This window comes from Fukomys damarensis, unplaced genomic scaffold (assembly GCF_012274545.1).
Source record: "Fukomys damarensis isolate Sample0158 unplaced genomic scaffold, DMR_v1.0_HiC HiC_scaffold_34, whole genome shotgun sequence".
In the NCBI taxonomy this organism is placed as follows: domain Eukaryota; kingdom Metazoa; phylum Chordata; class Mammalia; order Rodentia; family Bathyergidae; genus Fukomys; species Fukomys damarensis.
In genome coordinates, this window is record NW_022900946.1 from 10534847 (window position 1) to 10558609 (window position 23763).

The 23763-nt window shown below is 44.3% G+C and overlaps 1 protein-coding gene across 3 annotated transcripts in view; it reads left to right on the forward strand.

Annotated features, from left to right (window-relative positions):
• Acsm1 (acyl-CoA synthetase medium chain family member 1) overlaps positions 1–23763 on the forward strand; it is a 49668-nt gene that overhangs the window by 14147 nt on the left and 11758 nt on the right. For 2 of the 3 annotated variants that reach the window (XM_010610034.3, XM_033758747.1), the window contains 7 exons: positions 6614–6821; positions 9560–9700; positions 11874–12033; positions 16060–16139; positions 20974–21097; positions 22311–22391; positions 22927–23028. In XM_010610034.3, the coding sequence (XP_010608336.1) occupies positions 6614–6821; positions 9560–9700; positions 11874–12033; positions 16060–16139; positions 20974–21097; positions 22311–22391; positions 22927–23028 (896 nt within the window). The remainder of the gene's footprint in view (positions 1–6613; positions 6822–9559; positions 9701–11873; positions 12034–16059; positions 16140–20973; positions 21098–22310; positions 22392–22926; positions 23029–23763) is intronic. The other variant, XM_033758748.1, reaches the window with a different exon arrangement.

The window sequence follows — 23763 nt, forward strand, 5'->3', positions numbered from 1 at the left end:
ATCAGCAGTTAGAATTACTCTACAGAGGGTCTATCTAAAGGCCTTTGGTAGGTACCTGGCATTGTTATCTTGGTGCCTGCATAGCTTTTAAGTCTGAAAGAGACAAAGCCAAAGGAACAGTTGAGAATGCATGGGCCAAATTATAAGGTCAGCAGGACTGCAATGAATATAGTCTACAAAGAGGATAAGGAGAAGGTCCAGGAGACTTTGGAATCCAACATAGAAGTCGTATTGTATACTTCAGCAGTTATGAGCTGTTTACAAGGTCAATCTGGTAGATTCCGGTAAAAGAAGCCTAGCATATTTGGTATTGGTTTCATTTGTATGACCAGTTGGAGTTTGGCAGCCTCTAGGCAAGAATAAACAAAACTTTTAAGAAATTAGAGTATGCATAATCTAAGCATGAGAACACTAGAATGAAAGGGCAGGTTGAGGGCAAAGTCACACTTAGAAATTGAAATGGTGATTGAACCTGCTGGGCTTAGATTCTTGCATTGATAGAAGTTATCTATAAGTCTGATACTTTGTCATAAGTCTCTCCAGTTTTAACTGTAACATAAAGAGATAATTTGAAGAATAAATTTTGCTAAGAAATATAAAACTCTAGGTGAGCTCTTATTTTACCATAGTTTTTTCCTAATGGTCCATAACCATGATCAGCTACTGGTAGAGCTGGAAATTGCCAGCAGGGGTCAGTGACTGGAGCCCCTTTTTATATGTAGCTTTATTACTACGGTATTGTTTTAGACCTCTTTTGGTTATTCTTTTCTTCTGGGTGTTTAAGACCAAGTTAAAGTGAGACCTGTGTCAATCCGCATGAACCTCTTGCTGTCTGTCAAGGTCAGTTAAGTCTCTTCAGGCAGTATTTTGGAACCATGCACAGAGCCTCTCAGCTCCACTATCAGTGTCAGCCGTCAGGATGGGTCACAGCCTTGCTTGACCACGTTGCCTTCAGTGAAAGCATGGGAGGCTTTTCCCTCATGGTGACCCTCCTTTGGCACACAGTATATTTGTTCTCTGATGCCCAACAATCTCCCTGCTCAGGAGGTTGACTGACTTCCCAAAGATATAGGATCCTGCAGGAAAGGTTCCTTTGGGTCTTGGATCTTGTAGACCTTGAGGGGCCAGGGTCAAAATAGTGGCTGGCCTCGTAGCCCAAGTTACCATTTTAGTTTTTTCTCCAGACTTTAGTTGTTGAACACCCAGAAGAGAAGATCAGTAACATTAGCAATGCAGTAGGAGCAGTGAGCTTAACTATTATAATTCTGTCTGGACATTAAGCACTTTGAAGTTTAAAGCATAGTTGGGGCTGTCATTTATTATCAACTATGGTGTCTTGAAATCTAGCAGCTGCAGAGGAGGGAAGTGCCTTGAATTAAACACTATTGAGAACTGTGTTATTTTTCAGGGACAGGGCAATGGAGAAGGAACAAGAAGGTGCCTTAAGATTGGCATAAGAACTAAATCTTAACCATCTCAGGTGTAGAAAGACATTTAAGATCAGGAGCTTTTTTATGGTGGATCTGCAATCCTTAGCAAAACACATCTCTAGAGACAAAAGCTAACTTTGACTCCAATTGTATTGCCAAGCATAAAATCAAACCAATAATCAAAGAACCCGAATGGCTGCTTTTTTGCCTCTTGAAAGTGAATGAAAGTGTTCTAACTATATTGTTTAGGGCTTTTCTTTTTCAATAAATTATTTTGAATATATAATATATAATTTATGACTTGAATACCCTACAGGCTGTTGAGCAGCTCTCTGGTCTTGTAGCAATATTCCCAAAGCCATGTCTTACCTTTTATTAACATACAAACTGAAGCGATGTCCTGTAGCTAGGCACTTAGAAGGACTTATCTGCACTTCTGGAAAGCAGCCTGGGAATCAGGTTCCCAAGTTAAAATATGGCTGTCTTTTGGCTTTTTCTGTAGGCTGATTTATGTGTCACACAAGCTCATTATATCCTGCTATCTAAAGGCATCAAAAGCCTGTCATTTCTAGAAATTTCCTTAGTGATTCAGGGTCTTGGGTTGTGGAGAGGAAAGAATTGATTTAATTCCTTTTTTTAATCTTTATTAAGTTTTTTATTTAATTCTTTCTTCCCCCAGTCTTTGGATTTCCTTAGATATAATAAGGCCTAAGTATTTTATCTTAAGGCTGAAAAATTGTGCCTTAGACCTAGAAACATTATAGCCTCTGTTAGAAAAGTCAGCAGAACACAGGTGTCTTGACTAGAAAGCTCTTCTGAGCGGGGCATATGACACTATCTCATCTACATATTGTAAGACTGACTTGGGAAAAATTATAGTATTTCCTTTTATCAAATCAGGACCTAGGGATGTCTTCATCTCTTTCTGATAGTTGACACTTTAAAATAACTGAAGGGCTTGGTTCTCATATTTCTTAGATCTTTAAGAATACATGCCTGAAAATGTCTTCTATTTTAGTCTCCTATCTGATTGGCAAGCCAGTAGGGGTCCTGTATAGGAACTGCTTGTGTTCCAGTAGAAACCAGTTATTCCCCTGGCTGCCTGTCTTTTGAGCTTCCAAAATTAAGACAGTACTTGTCTCTAAATGTAATACTATTTATCTCTCATTAAAAGCAAATATTTGAGGCCGGGCTTCATGGAACACACCTCTCATCCCAGCACTTGGAAGGCTGAGGCAGGAGGATCGCTGTGAGTTCGAGACCAGTCTGGGCTACATAGTTAGTTCCAGGTCAGTCTCAAAAAACAAACAAAAAAAAAATTGATTTAAGAACAACATTACACCTTTCTAATCTAGTCCATAGGTCTGAGTAAGTTCTCTAAAGACCTCAATATATATACCAGAGTCATACAAAAAATTTATTAGGAAGAAAAAAACTTTATTAGGTTCATTTTAATCTGTCTTAGATCACTGAGAAAAAGACACACGAACAGAGATAGTCCCATATTTGCCATTTACTTCCTGCAAGGGATATTGTCTTTGAGGGACCTGAACAATGTAGCTAAGGATGGATATAGTCTCATGGAGGATTTAATTATGGCTGGCCTAGATAGTCCATCCTCAGCACCTAGTGGTCAACGTTTAAAGTTGTTTTGGAAATTTTGTGCTCAGGTTCTAAAGGGCAAGGAGTAGCCTCAGACTTGGAGGTACTGAATGTCTTAAGGGTGAGTTGTCTCTCATTACATTTACACTTGAACACAAGCAAGAATTACTTCTTAATGTAAAGAAAATCTCAACACAAGATGATTTTTACTTCTCTCTTTTACAGTGTAATTGTAATCATGAGATAGCATCATAATACTTTCCTCTGTGTACTTGGCTTTAGGAGGTGGGAACACCTTGCAAGGGTGTAGAGAAATACTAAATTGCTCCTTACTACATTCCAAAGGAGTACGAGGTTCAGATATGGAGTGCCTAATCTGAAACAAGAGAAACAAATATGGTGTCCCATAAGTCTCTGCTTGATTCCTGTGCCCCCAAGGACATCCCCCAAGGTTTATTTCACTCCAGGGTAGGTAGCTACCATCTGGAGAGAGACACAGAAAATAAAAGCAGGCTTGACTCTCTATCCTTTACCAGTGCACAATCGTATCTTCCTCAGGTAACTCATTCCCTTACTCCAGTAAGTACTCTCAAAGCACAAGTTATAATTGACTTCAGCTATAACAATCATGTTTAGAGAAGTGTTGTTAACAAACCAATAAATTCAAATCACTGCTTTCTAGTTCCTTGAGAGAGAGGAAAATAGGCCACTTTTCCTGCAACAGAGATCACCTCTAGAGATGCTGAGTCTGAGATCTGCCCTGGGCCCTAGGGTAGAGAAGGCTCTGAGAAATTTTGGTTGTCTATCCAGTCTTTTAGGCAACTTTTGGCTGGCTTTTTGTTTTGTTTTGTTTTTGGTACCGGGGATCAAACTCAGGTCCTTGCACTTGCAAGGCAGGTGGTGGAACCACTGAGCTAAATCCCCAGATTTAGGCAACTTTTATTAGCAGCAAGACGAGGATACTCCCTTAAGGTCCATTCTAAATTCACTAAGTATTTGAAAATCATAGATCTTCCTAACAGCCACAGTTTACATAGTAAAGGCACCTTTATCAACTTCTTACATGCACACATGAAGAAAGAGAAAGGCTGACCAAATAGACTAGTGCTACTTACTAGTAGTAGAAAAAGCAGTCCAAACTTGTAGCTCAACTCTTAATGGAGGCTTAAGAAAAGGCTCTGACAGCATTGTTTCAGATGACTCTGAGACAGAGGATACCTGATGATCACTGACAGAGTTCCCTTTTCACCTCACGGAGGTGTCCAGTTTGGACAAGATATGGAGATTTTTTTGCTGATTACCCAGATGGGCTATTGGGAGATAGTTTCTTCTCAGGGACCTTTGGGTATCTGCCAGAGAGTGGACATGATCCCTCAGTTGTCACCTCAGTTTCCACTAGTTGCATGCAATCAGAGATGTGTCTCCAAAAGGAACCAAATTGCCTATCTGGTCAGCATTCCACTGGACATTGGCATTAATGCGAGTAGGGATTCACCAGAGGGCAACTGGAGAAACCTGTCCTCTGCTTTGAGCAGGGCAGCTGCCCTAAAGGTAATTACTAGCTGGCAGAATAACCACTGTTTGGCATTCTACAAGGGACAGATAAAAGCCTGAACTCTCTTTATCTGAGACAATTTCATAAGACACCCATTTTACAGCATTTTGAAGCAACTAAGTGCAAATACAACACATACAAAATAAGAAAACATAATTTTAACGAAACACAATGCATAAGAAAAACAGGAAATTTACATTTAAAACACATACTTAAAATTAAGACACTTTTGAGAGAAAAGCTGAAATGAAGGCCAGAATTTATGAAGCAAAAACCAGAATCTATGAAACAAATGAGATTGTATGAAACAAATGAGATTGTATGAAACAAGTTACAATCTATGAAGCAAAAAGACCAAAGTCAGTACCTATGAAAGAAAACTCTTACTTCCAACTGGTAATCTTGGTGGGACCTCCAAAATGATATAGGAGGAAAAGCTGTAACTCCCAAACCTGCTAGATATCTGAAATGCGAGTTCCTGTTCTCTAAAATCGAAGAATGAATTCTAGGGACAATGGAGGTTCAGAGTAGGAAAAATTTATTGAGGGAAAGAAAGCTTTTGTCTAAGTGAGACAGAAGAGGGACCGGAAAGTGAGTCACCCCCACCCCACCCATTGGATTTAGGTTGAAGGCTTTTGGCAGGAATACTAGCAAGGCGGTTGTGTTTACTCCTCAAAGCGTGACACTGGCTTGTGTATTAACTGAGGCTGTCCCACCCTCAGGGATAATTGTTCCATTGTTTCTGTAAGGGAATAGTCGCTTGATTTCTCCTTATGAGTAACCTGGATGACACTGTGTGATCTGTCCTGTTTCCAGCAGCTGTGCACACCATGGTGTGCTGGTAAATCTTGACCGAATTTACTATGGTGATTTTATATGGGATTTTTCTATTTATATCATGCCTACTAGTTAAAGCCGTCCTGTAGACATCTCCCTTCCTCTTGCAATTGCCTGCCTAGCTGTATCTGTATAGTTTAGAACCAGCACGAGACTCCTGACTTCTCTTTGTGAATCACCTCTCTCATCCTACCCTGCATACTCATGCAGTACTCTGTCGTGCTCATCTCCTTTCTTTTATTCTCTATTTAAATAATGGACTAATTCAACAAGGTCACGTGGGAGAACCAATGGCAGTGGCAGAGGGAGCGTAGAGGGGAAAAGCCATATCACGTGTAAAGCTAAAGATGGCCTGTGAAGACAACGAGCTAGGCTGAGCCCTCCAAGAAAAGCAGGATTCCAGAGGGGTTCGAAGCCCAAGTAGGTCATTCCAAGCATAACTCACATGAAGGCTGAGTTGTGTGGAGCCCATGGGAAGCATGGCCATTGTGAAAAAGAAGAGTTGAGCGAGATAAAAAGGAAGAGTGGGTGGCAGCTTCAGTGTCAGGACAGGAAGTGTGTTTTCCTAGAGAGAGGGCACCACTGTTGGTGCAGAGAGGAAAAGTGGAAAGGGAGAAGTCAGTGCTTTATGGAACTTGGGTGGCAGAACAGGCCATTTGGTGTAGGGAAAAGACCCTGCAGAGATAACTAAAGGCTTGCACTCATTGTGGCTGGTGCAGATTGAAGAGAAGGTTGGAAAGTTCAACAATGGTGTGGTTAAATTTGGAATGAGACAAAGAGAGGAGGTTCAAGATGGTGTCAAAGGGCTGATGAAGAGGAAGGGGAGAAGAGAAAGATAGAGGCCTGGGATGCTCCTCTCCCAGGTGTCAGGGACATTCACAACCCTACTCTCAGCTCCAGTGCAAACTTGTATAAAGCAGTTTGCATCTTTTGGCTGGAGGACTTTGAAAAGGTTAGGGTGGGGCTTTTCCATTTTCATGTGCATAGGAAAATGCAAGTTCTAGCTCCGAGGTTTGGCCCAGGGAGAGAGTTTCTGCTTCCCAGGCACTGCTGGTGTGTCAGTCCATGGTCCATGGTCGGTGGACCACACTTCTACAGCAGAGGTTGGAACCTTTCTCTGCAGACAAGGTCAGCCTGAAGCCCGTGGGTATGAAAGACACTGAAACAGCTGTTCCTTTCTCATCCCCAGGGATTGTCTTCATTCCTGGGACAACCCAGTTGACATCCAAGGACATTCTCTACAGACTACAAGTGTCCAACGCAAAGGCCATCGTGACCACAGATAGTCTCGCTCCAGAGGTAGATGCTGTGGCTTCTGAGTGCCCCGCTCTGAAAAGCAAGCTCCTCGTCTCTGATCACAGCCTTCATGGGTGGCTGGATCTCCAGTCACTGATTAAGTGAGTTCCTTGTCTGAGATTATGGCTTCTCAATGAGGAATGGTTGGGAGGCTGTTCACACCTAAGTACCAGGAGATAACCAACCAGGGGTAGGAAGCTCTCCACAGTAGATGCCAGAAATTTTCTCTTCCTGCTGTGTCACTGATTTGTGATGTGACCCTCGGCTTTCTCCCTCCCCTCTCTGAGTCTCTTTATCTGTCAAATAAATGCTTCTCTCACTAAAGTATACTCACCCTGTAGACTGTGCAAAGATGGGGGCTGTTGTGTTACATATTTCTTGTATGTAGGGAATCTGAAATCTTATTTTTATATAGAATTGTGTATATGACTGAGCGTGGTGGTGCGTGCCTATAATCCCAGCAATTTGGAAGGCTGAGACGAGAAGATCTCAAGTTTGAGCCCAGCCAGGGCAACTTAGCAAGAGTATGTCTCAAAATTTAAAAACATAAAAGGAATTGGAGTTGTAGATCAGTGCAAAGCCCCTGGTTTCAATCCCCAGTACCATAAAAAAATTTGCACTTGTGAAGAAATTTAATAAAAGATGAAACTGAATATAAGGTGAAGCTTGAGATTTCAAAAGAAATTGAATTGCTAGGTGTGGTTGGCCCGCAGTTTCAAGAGCAAGCATTTGCACCCTCCAGCGGCTGGTTACCTCAGAGACACCTTCTGGGCAAGGTTACAAAGAGTTAGAGGAAAGAAAGGCTTGCTGCCTAAGCATACGGGCAGATCTCCCACCACACGCACACCCTGCGCTGGCACTGTGGCCTGGGAGCAGGCAAATGTTACAGCAAAGCCCCACCTTACGCTACCATCAGAGAACTAAATGAAAACAGCATAACATCAAGAATGCTCTGGGAGCCAGGGATTTAGCTCAGTAGTTCTGCTCCCTGCTGCACAAGCACAGGACCCCAGTTTGATCCCCAGTACCAAAAAAAAAGAAAAAAAATCAAAAGTTGGGCGTGGGCATGGTGGTGCACACCTCTAATCCTAGTCCTCAGGAGGCTGAGGCAGGAGGATCACTGTGAGTGTGAGAACAGCCTGGGCTACATAGTGAGTTCCAGGTCAGTCTCAACTACATAGTGAGATCCTGTCTCAAACAAACAAAGAATGCTCTGGGAAAAGCTGACCTCCCTGAGTCGGTATGGTAGCACTTCTCAGCAGAGCCAGTATTTCCTCCAGCCCTGGGACTATTTGCATTTTCCTTGAACGCCACAGAAAGCTTGAGCTTCCCATCAGAGTAGGCCCTGTAGCTTCAGCCCAGAGAAGCTTCTGAGAATCCATGCAAACTGAGGCCACCTGCCAGCCCAAGCTCTCAAAAATAGTGATCGCGAGTCATTCTTTTTTTTTCTCATTGAGTTTATTGGTACATTCTAGGTATACAGTACAGTTACATTCATCACTGGGATCCTGTACCTTTACATGACAGATCTTGATTCTCATTTTTTCCCCTTAGCCCTGCCCTCCCTTCATCCCCTTCTTCCCTCCCCATTTACAAATGCTTTATTTCCATTTTTTCATTTTTCTCATATTTTTTCTTTTCGCTTATTCCCTTTCCCCTACCCTTCCCACTTCCCCTACACCTTTAGCCCTTTTCTTCCTATTTCATGTTGTCAATTATACCATTAGGATCTTATTTACAGTTATAGTTTTTCACACCAGAGAAATTATTCAGTATTTACACACGTGTGACTTATTTATTCCACTTGAGTATAACCTTAATACGCATCCATTTTCCTATGAAGTGAGTCATTCTTCACTCTCCCTCTCCCTCGCTTTCTCCTCCCCACCAAGGTCATGGGGTCGAATTCAGCCTCAGCTGCATTGGCATGGTTATTAGCCAAGAGATGGAACCCGCCCAGGTGCCCGTCAGCAGACGAATGGCTAAAGAAAATGTCACATGGACACACAGTAGAGTATCATTCATCCATAAAGAGAAAATAAAATCATGCCATGTGCAGGAAAATGGATGAAACTGGAGACCATCACAGTGAGCGAAATAAGCCAGGCTCAGGAAGTCAAATATTGTCTGTTTTTTCTCCATATGTGGACTCCTAAAACAAGCAAAAAAATAGACAAAAAATCAGCAGATGGGAAAGTAGAAGAGAGACTACTCTGGGTGGGAAAAGGATGGGGGGGCGGCAGTGAAAGAAAGATAAGGGGTAGTAATGGAGGTGTAAAAATAACCGAAGTATGTGGTGTGCATGTACAAATACACCAAGATCAAACCTATTTTTCCACGTAACCAATATACATTAATAAGAAAGACAATTGTGATATGATTTTTAATGTCCTGTGAAGCTCGTTTGTGTAGCCATGTGGTTAGAAGCAGAGCCGTAGCTCAGATGGTCTGGGTTTGTTTGATCTGGGCTCTGCCCCACTTGCTAGCCAGACGCCTTCAGGCAAGTTACCCACCCTCTCTAAGCCTCAGCTTCCCTACCTGCACAACGGGCCTGGTTTGTGCCACCTCCCCTCCTACAGTCACTCTGAGAAGTGACTGTGTTCCTATTTGTTAAACACTGTATGATTTGCCTGGAACCTACGAATGCTATTTAAGTGTTTGCTATCGTTTTCCCACTTGTCAAGCAGGATGTGCCAGTCCTCTTGGCCACGTGACTCTGGGGAAGCCACAGTCTTGCACACCCCCTGTTTCCCGGCTCCATGCCCCAGGTTGCTTCCTTTGCTTCCTGCAATGGGAGAGAATGCGTGACTTTTCCTTTTTGGGTCCTGAATCTCTGCAGATCAGCATCCCCAGAGCAAACCTGTATTAAGTCGAAGACAGAGGATCCAATGACCATCTTCTTCACTAGTGGGACCACAGGTCTTCCCAAGATGGTAAAACACAACCATGGACTCGCTTTGCGCTCCTACCTGCCTACATGGTAGGAAGACACGGGGTCCTGGGTCTGGCACAAGGGTTGTGTATATGTGCGAGGGATGGTGGAAGGGGCAGAGCTCTAAACAGAGGGGCTTCCATCCGGTTTCAGCCTTCCACCCTTGGGCTCAGACTGTGAGTGTGAGTGTCTGAGAAGTGAAGGTTGGGAAGGGAATCTTGAGAGAGGCGGAGACCTCAGAGTCACAACGGAGTCCCCGTGGGGCCCAACCTGGACTCCTCCATAGGAGGGGTGGAGGGAACGCAGCAGGTGTCTACAAGCCACACAAAGGACAAGTCATTATGTCCCAGACAGTGGCTCCACAGCTTGATGGGGAAAGACAGAGTGCTCTGTGGGCAAGTCAGGCTTGGAGTTAGCTTCCCATTTGCGAAATGTCAGGGAGGAAAATAAGTGGACCAGAGCTACACCAAGTCACTGCCCGACCTTAACCCAAGAGCAAAGAGGCTAAAGCTCAAGTCCCGGGTTAATCATTTAATCTATGTTAAACCTCTCTCCCCCCATCCCTCCCTTTCTCCAACTAGTAATGTTCAGAGTAGACCAAATTCTGTTTTCTAACTTCTTACCTAGAACAGGGAGCAGAGACGGTTTCTCATGAGCAGTGGGAATTAGTGCTGATGAAATCATTGAATAGAAAGACACTTGAAGGCAGGAGAAGGAAGAGCTGGCAGTGCATTTGGAATACTACTCACAAAGGGACTAAGACAGAGAATAGTCTCCTTCGAGCTACAGAGATTCAGGACTAAGACTCAGGGCGTAGGGAGAACCAATGGGAAGAGTTAGAAAGTTGAGTGGGGCCCAGATTGTGCTGTTTTGGGGTCTTGGTTTAGAGTTTGGATCTTACTAGGAAGCCAGTGCGAAAGTATTGGAAGCTTTTTAGTGATGAACAGATGTGATTTTTTTTTTTTTTTTTTTTTTTTGCAAAAGTCACTGTGGCTACAGAATGGAAAAGGGAACGGGGAAAGAAGGGAAGTCGGGAAGGCCAGATAGATCCTTTAGAACGGTCCAGGTCCAGGATGGTGGTGGCCAGGACCTGCTGGCTGGATATAGGAAATAAAGGGTGAGGTCAAGACTGACCCTCCCCAGTTTGGAGCCTGGGTGGTGATGACGTTCACTGCTATACAGGGAACACTGGGGAGAGTCAGCTTGAAGGAGGCTGGAGGCACTAGGCTTTCGGGGTTGGGGGTGCCCACGACACACCGCAGCAGAGGTGTTCAATGGTCAGCTGGATCGGAAGCTTAAAACGGAGAGCTCACTAGTGATCTCCTGCAGGTGTGCCAGGGTCCTAAGGAGACGGGATGTGGGTTCTTGGGACTCATCAACACCCCTTCCTGCTAACAGAATAGCTCCTCAAAGCCATGGCTGGCCAAGAGGAGCACTGCACGTTTCTAAAGCATCTGGACTCACAGAGGTCCCTCGGAAGCAGGAGGATAAGGGCAGAGAAGGAACCCTCCCCACTCTACTTTGCAGTTGTTACCCTTTGATTGTTTCCAGTCTCTTGCCAAGATGGGGTATTAATTAGGTCTCTTCCTATCTACCTATCCATCCATCTCTCTCTCTCTCTCTCTCTCTCTCTCTCTCTCTCTCTCTCTCTCTTCTCTCTCTCTCTCTCTCTCTCTCTCTCTCTCTCTCTCTCTCCCTCTCTCTCTCTCTCTCTCTATCTCTCCCCTTCCATTGCAAATGACAGAAATCCCACCTCAAGCCCTTTTAGGCCAAAGACTAAAGAAAAGAACTTATTGTCTCATGAACCAGAGCAGAGCAAGGTTGGACTTCAGACATAGCAGGATAGACTCCAAATTAGGTTCTCCTCTCTCCACCTCTCAGCTCTATTTCTGTTCTCTTGATGCTGTTCTCAGAAAGCCTTGTCTCTTATTATTCAAAACTGTCACCCAGCACCCTCAGGACTGTATCAGTAACTGGTTCAGATCCAGGGGAAGACGTTGTCCTAGCATTCCTGATGCAGGCCTTCCAGATCAGCAGCACCAAGCTCTTCGGGTTGTGTGTGATGGGGAGCTATGGTTTGGCGATAGACCTTTGGGACTGCATGGGACCCAAATCACGTGGACTGAACGAGGCGACTCCCTTGCTGAAAACCAGATTCCCAGCCCTTGCCCGCACATCCACCCATGGCAGCACAGCTGAGGTCACTGCATTTTGGAGTTAGCAGGAAACTAATGCAGCTGAAGACGTCGGATGTCCTCTGGTGCCTGTCAGACCCAGGCTGGATTCTGGCCACCGTGGGGGCCCTGTTTGAACCATGGACAGCAGGGTCTACTCTCTTCATCCACCATCTGCCCCAGTTTGATCCCAAGGTCATTATAAAGGTAAGAGGACCACCTTTCCAATATCCTAAAACTCCCAGAAGAAATATACGTTTCCAAGCCAAAAGCTCAGCCCTGCTGAGGAATATCTTATTCGGCAAAGAAGCCCACATGCATAAGATAACCTTGGCCCTGGGATCCTCGCAGTGTGTAACATGGATCAGAGTCACTGTGTGGACTCACGTCTCAATGTTCCCTGGAAGAAAATGCTTCTTTCTGGGCCTTTACTCAAGACCTATGGGTCAAACTTTGTGGCTTTGAAGCCCAGAATGTGCATTTTGAGAAACTAAAGCAACCACAGCAAGCCCAAGTCTTTTGGGTAGTGGCTTTGCTCAGGCCAGGTAGCTGGAGTGTGTGTGTGTGTGTGTGTGTGTGTGTGTGTGTGTGTGCACACTTACATGTGTGTGCGTGTGCATATTGGTTACTCATTATTATAAAGCATGCTCTCGGAATATGACAAATTCAGCATTTTATCTGACTTTTGAAATTTTCCGGTGGCAAGTCACTTAGCAGAACCTCAATTTCCTTCTTGTAAAATGGGATTTTTAATAGCTACAAATAAAAAAATCAGTAGAAATACCAATGAGGTGGTGATACAGGAGAAGCATGTAAAGGCTGGCACATAGAAAACATCCATAAGGGACAGCCACTGATGTTCTCTTATTATGATCCTGTCTTGGTGACAAGTGACATCACTACACCAACTCCCTCCCAGACCCTCCTCTCAGATAGAAAATTCTCTGTGCATCTCCACCATGTCCTTTCTTCCACCTCAAGCTCAGCCCTGCCCCTTCACTCTTCAAAGCCCACCCCTCCCCACAACTGCCGAGCACCCTGCTCTTTCTCCTGCCCCTGTAGTAGCAGCCTCTGTCTACTAATCTTTCATCTGTTAAAGATTTTCTGCTGTATTCTCAACGTATGGCTTTTTATTAGCTCTGCTCCCTCTACCACATTCGGTGGCCCCTCCTAAAAATGCCTTTCTTTGCTCTTGCCGTGCATTGGATCCAGCCCAGCTCCCAACACGGTCACCGAACATTCTCTGCTTGCTGCAGTCACCTCCGAGTCACCTGGCTTACTCCTGAACACCGCAGTGCCCCCACCACCCTGCCCTTGCTTACCTCTCTCTTCTAAACTGTCTCCTTCACTTCCGTCTCTTCAGCGAGCACAGCCGTGCAGAGGGCTCTCAGAACTCTGTGTGGGAGTCTAGTCTTTGCTCACCTGGCTCACTCTCCCAACGTGTCCCTGGTCGTCAGTCAAGGCTTTGTGAACTCCCTTCCAGCACCTCTGACCGCACTGCCCGTGTCCCGTTCCCCGTCCTCACACCAGCCTGCCTCACCAGCCTTCCCTCCTGCACCAGGTCCTGCATGGAAGACGCAGCTGCTTGCACCTCCCCACTCCCACCAAGCCTAATTCTTCCTCTGTCAGCAGCGCTGTTGCCACAAAGTCTTTGTAGCAGTAATTTCTACAAATTTCATCTCCGCGAAGAACCACCGTGGCTTGAGAGTTTATTCTGCTTTATTTCCACTTATTGCTTTTGTGGGTTTTCTATCGTCTTTTAAAATGTTTTAAACTTGTGTTTGGATTCTACATGTGAAAGAAAATGTGATAGTTGACTTTGGGGGTCTGGCTTATTTCACTTGGCATGATGATCTCCAGTTCCATCCACTTTTCTGCAAATGACAAAATTTCAATGTTTTTGTAGCTGAATAATATTTTATTACATACATATAGCACACTTGCTTTATCCACTCATCTGTGGACGGGTACCTACTGTTTGCATAACTTAGCTATCGTGAATTGTGCCGCAATAAACACGGGTGGGCAGGTATCTCTGTAGTGTGCTGACTTTAATTCTTTCAGGAATACACCAAGGACTGGTGGAGCAGGTTCAGTTAATAGTTCTGTCTTTGTAGATTTTTAAGGAGACTCCGTATCAATTTCCATAGTGGTTGTACTAGTTTACATTCACACTGGTAATGCAGAACTGTTCCTTCTCCCTCCACAACCTCTCGTCATTTATTTGTTTATTTATTTATTTATTATTATTATTATTATTTTTGTAGTCTTGACCCGATAGCCATTCTGACTGGGAGGAAAGATGGAATCTCGATGTGGTTTGATTTGCATTTCCCTAATGGCTAAGAACGCCAAACAATTTTTCTATACTTATTGGCCTTTTCTACTTCTTTTGAGACGTGTGCTCAGTTCATTTGCCCATTTATTGATTATGTGGGGGGTTGTGTTGAATGTTTTGACACAGATTCTGGGCATTAATCTTCTGTCAGAAAAACCTCCAGCACAGGATTTTCCCCCGTTCTATGGACGGATGCCCTCTTCCCTCTGTTCATTGTCCGCTCTGCTTGTGCAGAAGGTTTTGAGTCGATGCAATCCCATTTGTCACTTCTCGCTATTATTTCCTGTGCTATTAGAGTCCCACTCCAGAAATCCTTTCCTGTGCCTATGGCTGGAAGTGCTTTTGTATGGTTTTGTCTAGCACTTTCAAAGTTTAAGGCTTTATACCTGTGTCTTTGATCCATTTCGCATTGATTTTTGTACAGAGTGAGAGTTAGGGATCTTGTTTCGATCTTCTACATATGGATAGCCAGTTTTGCCCGCACCATTTGTTAAAGAGGCTATCTTTTCTCCACTGTATGTTTTTCACCCCAAACTGCAGTTGTATGTTTCTGTATCTTCTTTCCTATACCAATGGTCTGCATGTCTATTTTTATGCTGGTGCCACATGACTTTGTCACTAGGGCTTTGCAGCATATTTTGATATTGGGTATTTTTGAGGTATTTATTGTTTTGGTTCCTATTTTTGAAGAGAGATATTAACTATAATTAGGAAGGAGGGAAGGAGAGAGGGAGGGAAGGAAACAGCTTGGCAAGGGTCAGGAACAACATTCATAAGACACCAGGGACTAAGGCAGATTCTCAGTCTCCTCTGCTTTTCTTCGTGTTCCTGCTCCATTCTATTCGTAGACCTACTTTTGTGTCCTCACCTGCATAGAGCTGAGGGCAGAGGGACAGGACACTGAATGGCCCGGCCTGAAAACAGTTGGTCACCAAGCCGCCGATCCACCCTCATGTGCCTGTGGCCCAGTAACAGACACACTCATGCACGTGGACAGGACAAGGACGTGGAAAGGCTCCCTGTAGGGTGTGAACAGCGGACAGGGTGGACGGTCCAACTGTATAAACAGAGCACGGATGATGGAAGCCAGATATCCAAAGCTGATTGGGCCCAGGGAAGAGGGACTGAGGGTGAGGCCAGCTGACCTCCACATTCCCATTATACCACCCCTCACCATGATTCTGCATGTGAGTATTTTCACTTTACAGAGAGGAAACCAAATTACAGAGATGTGGAGTCAGGTCAGGTAGACCCCCAAACCCACCTTATCTTCTCTTTGCAGTTTCTTGCTCTCTGAGCCTGTCTCCACCCTATCTGAAACTCTGCAGCTTTTCATCTCTAATGAGTAATGACGAAGACCCTACATAATCTGGCTCAGCTAACCTCAGTCCCCCTAACCTGATCCCTCTCTCCTCTCCTCTGTGTCTAAGTAAGTGAGGTCATCTGAATCGCTGAAATGTTTCTTCAACCCTTGAACTTTTCTTCCTTGCAATCCCTCCCCATTTCTCTGCCTGTAGGCACCTTTCCGTTTGGTGATGTCCCTACCAAGTGCTACCTCCTCCAAAGCCCCTGGACCACACAACCAGAAGGGTTATCTATTTCCCTCTTCCATGTTCTCGCAGAACTGTCTTCAAATCTTTGTTGTGACAGCCACCAACTTCTGTGTTATCACTTGAGTCCTGTTTTATTTCCTCAGTTGGTGTCTACGCTGTAAGATCTGGAACATTTTCTCACTCTTCATTGTCCCCCATGCCCAATATACATCTATTGAAAGAATAAACAGAGGGGCAGATGAGCTCTCCTAGACGGGAGACTAGAATTAAAATTCTCATAATTGGCTGATTTTTTTAACTTTACCTATTATTTTTAAAGTTCCATCTCTCTTCACTTCCCAGGTACTATTTGAATACCCCATCACTCACTGCATAGCTGCACCAACTGTATTTCGGATGATTCTACAGCAGAAAGTTGCCAAGTATGTACAAATGGCTGATAACAAAAAAATCTTTGCATAGACTTTTAAGGATTTGATGTGCCATCAGCGGGCTGTTTTTCCTCTGGCTGTTTGAGGTATGAGTGTGTGTGTGTGTGTGTGTGTGTGTGTGTTTTTTGGTGATATTGTTCTCTCTCTTGTGTGTGTGTGTGTGTGTGTGTGTGTGTTGTTAGTGGAGATAGTCATCAATCACGATAATAAGCTAAATTAAAAGCATGACTCAGAGACCCCAGAGAAGCTCTGAGTCTTGCAGCACTGTGTGTTTATTGGAATGTTTTCACTGTGAAATAACAAACATTCAGAAAAAATGCATAAGATGGAAGTATATAGATTAACAAACCATTAGAAATTAAAAGGCCAGAGGAACAATTAACTAAGGCACAAAAGTAGAACATGACCAGCACCCCAGAGACTTCTGCTTGCTTCCTCACCTTCCCTAAAGGAAATCACTATCTCAGTTTTCGCAGTGTTCGCTTCTGTATTAGTCAACTCTCCCGTCACTAAGACACAATACCCAACAATCTTAAAGGAGGAGAAGTTTCATTTGGCCCCACGGTTTCAGGGGATTCAGTCCATGGTTGGCTGGTTCTAGGGCAGAAACGTCATGGCACAAAGCTTCTTTGCTGATGGGAGCCAGGAAGGAGAGCAGGGGAGCAGCGCTAGAGAAGAAGAGGCCAGAGACCAGATACAGACCCCAAGGTCACGCTTCCAGGACAACACACACACGCACCTGCAAGTGTCTTTTGCTAATCCATGGGAATTTCTTAATCCAGTCAGGTTAATTTATCATGAGTAATGATTATAATTTCCTTCCTTTCTTCTGTATAGCTCCTAAGGCAACACCTCTGAACAAACACATCATACTATTTTCTACGCTTGTGAACTTTGTCTATCTACTAATACGCTATTCTATGACATTTGACTTTTCTTTTAACATTAGTTTTCTAGGATATGTCCATGTTGTTGCATGTTCCTAAAGGTAGATTATTTTTCTGGCTGTATGATGTTCCAGTTTGTGAAAACACCATGATTTTTTATCAGTCCAACCATTAGTGGAGATTTCCCCTAGAGGATATCATGATGAATGCCGCGTTGAATTCTGGTACATGTTCCCTGACATATGTGAGCAGACATTTCTGAAGAGTTCTTCCAGGAGCATTATTAGGCACCAGTGACACTGCACACTACCACACTATTTTCCAAAGTGCACAATATGTGCTCCCACTAGCAAGGTAGGAGGATGTCTGTCACTCCTCATCCTTACTAGCACTCATTATTGTCAGTTAGTTTTTGCAGTCTGATGGATATGTAACATTGTCCTATGGCAGTTTTAGTGTTGCATCTCCCTGTATTTGAGGGTTAATTTTTAGTTCATCTGAAATCTGCTCTTTGAGTCTGTGCTCATATATGCACGTGTGTGTGTGTGTATGTATTTTAGAGACTCTGAAATTGAGATGGTTACTTTAAAAAATCTAACATTAAAAAAGCTAACATTCTATAACTATGGAAGAGTTTAATGACTTGCTTTACAAAGTTAACTGAATTATAATTAGATTTTAGTCATGAAGCCTGAGTCTGGCTGGATTGTTTCCATTTGTATTCAAAGATCATATGACAGCTAATTTTCGCAAACCTGCTCAGATGATGGCCTTTGTCCAAAGCCAATGAAAATTTCAGCAGTGCACATTTAATGACTCCACCTGAGTCTGCCCACTTTCTATACAGGAGGCAAAGCTCCAGAAGAAAGGGGAGGACTACCTCAGGGGACCGACCCTCCTGTCCATCTCATTGGCCTTGTCCCAGGAGGGTCAAAGAGGGAGACAGTGATGCACCAGCCAGATCAGACCTCAACTGTTTCTCCTCATTTTCTTTAGAGAATCCAGTCATTATTTTGTGGCTCTTTCTGTGTACTTTAAGGAGACTTCATGAGGAAAATGGAGGAGGAAGTTGGCCCTGGTAAACTACTGTGAGCATTCACATCAGACCTTACTGGTCTCTCTGAAACTCTATTTCCTATGACCTTTCTGTTTTTTCCTATGCTCAGCCTCATCTTCCTTGATGTCCTGAGCAGATGATGTCCAAACTTTGACTTCGAAGCCCTATTTATTTTTTTCCTCATTGAGTTTATTGGTACATTTTAGGTATACAGTACAGTTACATTCATTATTGGGATCCTGTACCTTTACATGACAGGTCTTGGTTCTCATTTTTCCCCATATCCCTGCCCTCCCTTCACCCCTTCCTCCCCTCCCCCTTTGCAAACTCTTCATTTCCATCTTTTCATTTCCTCATATTTTTTTCTTTTCCCTTTTTACCTTTCCCCTCCCCTTCCCACTTTCCCTACACCTTTAGCTCCTTTCTTCCTATTTCACATTGTCAGTTATATCATTAGGATCTTATGTACTATTATAGTTTATTCACACCAGAGAAACTTCAGTATTTACACATGTGTGACTTACTTATTTCACTTAGGAGTATATCCTCAATATGTATCCATTTTCCTATGAATGAATCTAATTTCTCATTCTTTAGGGCTGAGTAATCTTCCATTTTATAGAAAAACCACATCTTCTTTATCCAGTGTCCAACTTCTGGGCAAATGGGCTCTTTCCAAGTTTTAGCTATTACAAACTGAGCCACTATAAACACATGTGTACATATATCTCTGCGATATGATTCTTTTAATTCTTTTGGAAAATTGCCCAGCAGACGGATGGCTGGGTCAAATAGAACCTCTAGTCCCAGCTCTTTAGGTATCTCCATATTGATTTCCATAGTGGTTGCACCAGTCTGCACTCCCACCAACAATGGAGAAGGGTTCCTTTCTCCCCACAACTCTGCCAACATTTGTTATTGTGTGATTTCTTGACAGCAGCCATTCTTTGTGGGGTGAGGTGGAATCTCAGTGTTGTTTACATCTGCATCTCTCGAATGACCAGTGATGTGGAACATTTTTTCATATATTTACTTGCTGCTTCTACTTCTTTGTCAGAGAAATGTCTGTTCATTTCAGATGCCCATTTTTGAATCAGGTCTTTTGGGGGGGGCTGATTTTTTTGAGTTCTGTATATATTCTAGATAAAAGTCCTTTGAGGAGCAGCTGGTAAAATTTTTTTCCCACATTGTAGGTTGTCTCTTAGTTCTGTTGATGGTTGCTTTTGCAGTGCAGAAGCTTTTTAATAAGATGAGATCCCAGTTGTTGATTCTTTCTGCTAGTTTCCATGCTACTGAGGATTTGTTCATAAAACCTTTTCCTATGCAGTATCTTCAAGAGTTCTACCTAGCTTATCTTCCAGCAAGCTTAGTGTTTCTCTTTTAATATTTAGATCTTTAATCCACTTGAATTTTAATTTAGTGCATGGTGAAAGATAAGGGTCCAGTTTTAATCTTTGGCAGGTTGAGATCCCGTTTTTCCAACACCATTTATTAAAGAGGCTATCTTTCCTCCACTGAGGATGGTCAGCTCCTTTGTCAAAGATGAGGTAGCTGAGTACATCTGGAGTTGTTTTTGTGTCTTCCACTCTGTTCCACTGATCTTTAGGTCTATTTCTTTGCCAATACCATGCTATTTTTATCACAGTGGCTTTGTCGTATAGTTTCAAATTGGGAATTGTTATACCCGCTGCCATGTCTCTGTTGCCTAGGATGGCTTTTGCTATTCTAGTTCTCTTATGGTTCCAGATGAATTTTTGGATTCTTTTTTCTAGTTCTGTGAAGATATAGTGTTGAAATTTCAATTGGCATTGCATTGAATCTGTATAGCAGTTTTGGTAGTATGGCCATTTTCACTATGTTGATTCTTCCTACCCAGGAGCAGGGGATATCTTTCCATTTTCTTATATCTTCTTTGATCTCTTTTTTCAGAGTGCTGTAGTTTTCAGTGTAGAGATCTTTTGCTTCTTTTGTTAGATTGCTTCCTAGATACTTCATTTTTTTGGATGCTATGGTGAAAGGAATTGTTTCCCTAATTTCTCTCTCAGTAAGTCTGTTATTTGTGTACAAGAAGGCTATTGATTTTTTGGGTGTTGACCTTGTATCCAGCTACTCTGCTAAAAGTATCAATTAAGTCTAGAAGTCTTTTGGTGGAGTTTTTTTGGGTCTTCAATGTAGGGTATCATATCCTCAGCAAATAATCACAGTTTAACTTCTTCCTTTCTTATCTTTATTGCTTTAATTTCTTTCTCTTGTCTAATTACTGTGGCTAATGTTTCCAGAACTATATTGAAGAGGAGTGGTGATAGTGGGCATCCTTGTCTTGTTCCTGATTTTAACATGAAGGTTTTCGGTTTTTGTCCATTTTGCCCTATTTAGAAATACAGAGGGCCAGGGATTTAGCTCAGTGGCAACACACCTGCCTTGCAAGCGCAAGGTCCTGAGTTCAAGAAAAGAAATATAGAAACCCTTAATATAACCCTGCACTCATGGAAGGCAATATAAATCTGTTACTACCAGAGTGTGACCCTGGCGGTCTTGCCCCTCACATCTTTATGGTTTATGCTAACATAGCCACACCGAATGCTTCCCTGAGATGAGTTCTGATGAACACATTTTCTCCCTCTTGTAACATTAAAACTAAACTTAGTACAAACTTCCCTGAATGAACCCAACAGCATCACCAACAACACACCTCCTCTCTGCCGGAAAACAGAACCGGGACTGACAGGAAGGGAGTGGCACACACTTGGGCTTGACCATCAGGAAAGTGACCAGTAGGGATCTAGGAAAGTGAGGAACAGGATGAGTGATCCAGAGGACTCAGCTGTGAGCTCAGTGTGCACCAAGCAGCTAAGGTCTGACCCCGATATCTTCCCCAAAGTCTCAGGTTCCCCACGCTGAAGTTCTGCTTTACTGGTGGGGAGTCTCTGCTGATCCAGGAGTTTGAGCAGTGGAAGAAACAGACGGGCATCTTGCTTCACGAGATCTATGGGCAGTCAGAATCGGTAGGTGGAAAGGCCCGCTCTGAGCCATTTGGATAACACTTGGTCACTGTGCTTAGCTGATGGGTTGCGTCACACCGCCAGTCTGTGCTGAGGCCCCAGTGTGTGCACAACATTGCTCAAAACCAAGGGTTCAAAGTTAATTTGCTGCAATTCGATTGGCAGGAAGACAGCCCACAGCTCATAACTGTGCTGAAAACTATTGGACAAATGGGATCTAGGGACATTCTGCCATTGTGCGTACGACCATTGGCTCAGGGGAGCGCTGGATAGTTGGTAGGATAGGAGGATCTCTCCAGCAACATGGAGACCACCAGCTCCACTGTCCCATCCCAGGGTGACACCATGCAGAGGCTGGAGATGGTTCCAGAAGTTCACATCTGGGTGCCTAGGAGGATGTTGCACACAAATTTGACTGTGGGATACTGGCAGGGGTGGCTGAGGGACAGAGACTTTCAGTAAACAACACACACACACACACACACACACACACACACACACAATTATTGTTACAGTTATCCCCCTTTCCTGGAGGAGGAGATCAAGGGCACTAATGGCCTAGGAAGCACATGGTGGTCTGTCTAATGGAAAGCATTCAGCTTTGAAATGATGATAAGGAGAGAATGGTCAAGAGGAAAGACTCAGAGGGCGGGAAGTGCAAGCAGAGAGAACTAGCATGGCGCTCTGATCGATCTCAACACAGCCTCAAGAAGGGCTCAGGCAGGACTCCAGTCACGGCTCAATGGCCCCAAGTAGATGTGCATGGAGCGAACTCATGGCCTTCCCCTGGCAAACCGGCACATGCCCAGCATACAGTGGGCACTCTGAGCCACAGGATATGTACAACCTTGGCCTTTGCCTCCGTCCCGGCCACCATCAGTGCTGCCCCCAGCAGAGACGCAATCCAGATTGGGTGCAACACATATCCTTTTATTTATTTATTTTTTTTTTTGGTACCGGGGATTGAACTCGGGTCCTTGCACTTGCAAGGGAGTCAGAGGAACCACTGAGCTAAATCCCTGGCCCTGCAACACATATCCTCAGAATGGAGCTGGGTCCGTGCTCTGAGCCTGAATCCCAGCCTCTACCTTCCCCCGGGAGCTCTCCACGTAGCATCAAATGACATTTGTTGGGATGTGCTGGGGGGAGGACACTCACTCCTTTGCAGTCAGACTGGATTTCCAATCACCCCAAATCCTCTGTCTTTTATAAACAGGGAATCACTTGCGGTGTCTTCCAGGAAATGAAGATCAAGCCAGGCTCCCTGGGGAAGGCCATCTCACCCTTCGACGTCCAGGTCTGGTGCTAAGGGTGTTGGCAGGGAGCTCTGAGAGCTCGGCTGGGGTCAGGCTTTCATGTGACACCAGCTGGCAGAACCAGCCACGTTTCTCTGCCCTGGTTGCCCTTCTTTCTGCCTTCCTGTTTCCTCCAGTTTTCTAAGGAGGTTTCAGTGGAGAACTGCATCACTGTGAGCACGAGTGCAGCTCTCCCTGGCAGCCAGAGGCGTCACACACAGTGCAGGAGAAAGCTCACTTGGACACAGCACCGGCAGCTTTCTGTTCAACTGCTGCTTCTCATTTCTCTTGATGAAAACAGTGTTTTCTAGCCTTAGGGCACATTGGCGAAGACTTCACACCCATGAGACAAGTAGACCTCTGGCTTGGATTTCACATTTGCTGATTTCAAAGACTTTTGACAGTCTCGTTCCATATTCTAAGGCCTTCTGTTTATGGCTCCATTTTTTTCCTATGGGGATCCCAGGAATGAGACAGGCAATGCCAGGGCAGAAGGACTAAGTCCTACAGGTGAGTACAACCGGCTTCTTGCTCCAGATCATTGATGACAAGGGCAACGTCCTGCCACCCAACACGGAAGGAAACATTGGCATCAGGATCAAGCCCACCAAGCCCGTAGGCCTCTTCATGTACTATGAGGTAAGAGAATCCCATCTCCCCCATCCCAACCCCAAGAATCCCAGCAGGGGTTCTGCATCCTGAGATTTCCTCAGTTGGTCCTGTGTTTGCCCAGCTAGGTGAAGCCTATTTTAATTACGCTCAAAGTCACAGCACATTGCTATGTCCCTTCGGGTCCAACTCCGCTAGGACGTAAGGGCTGACTGATAGGTAGAAGGCAGACTGGCTTCAGAACCAGGCTTGGGTGCCAGTATATCCTGAGGTCCTGAGTACAGGGCCTCAGCTGGGTTCAATAATACCATCCCTATTCATCAGTAGCAGGGTAAACAAATCTCTTACCCTCAATGAGGCCACAGACAGCCCTGGGAGCCTGAGTTTGTCGAGGGAGGTCTCAGGTTGAAAGTGTCACGTGTCTCCACCATACGTAGTAAGTCTAGGTCCAAATCCATGCCTTTGGGCCCTCAAATCCTAAATGGGAAACCCAAGAGTTGCAGAAATCCAGAGTGAGCAACAAGAAACCTGCTGAAATTCTTCATCAAATACAACCCATCCCCTTAGGTTAGTCGAGGCCACAAAAGGGAATTCTTGACTTCCAAGATTGGCAACAGAAGGGAGATCCTGAGATGGATCTCAGACTCCATCTGTGCTCTCCAGAGGCGCCTCCCTGAAGCTTTCCCGCTGTCACACTGTGCGCACGTAACGGCCTCAGGGGAGTGCTGCCTGCACACGTTTTTCAATCTCAAATGATTGTAATGT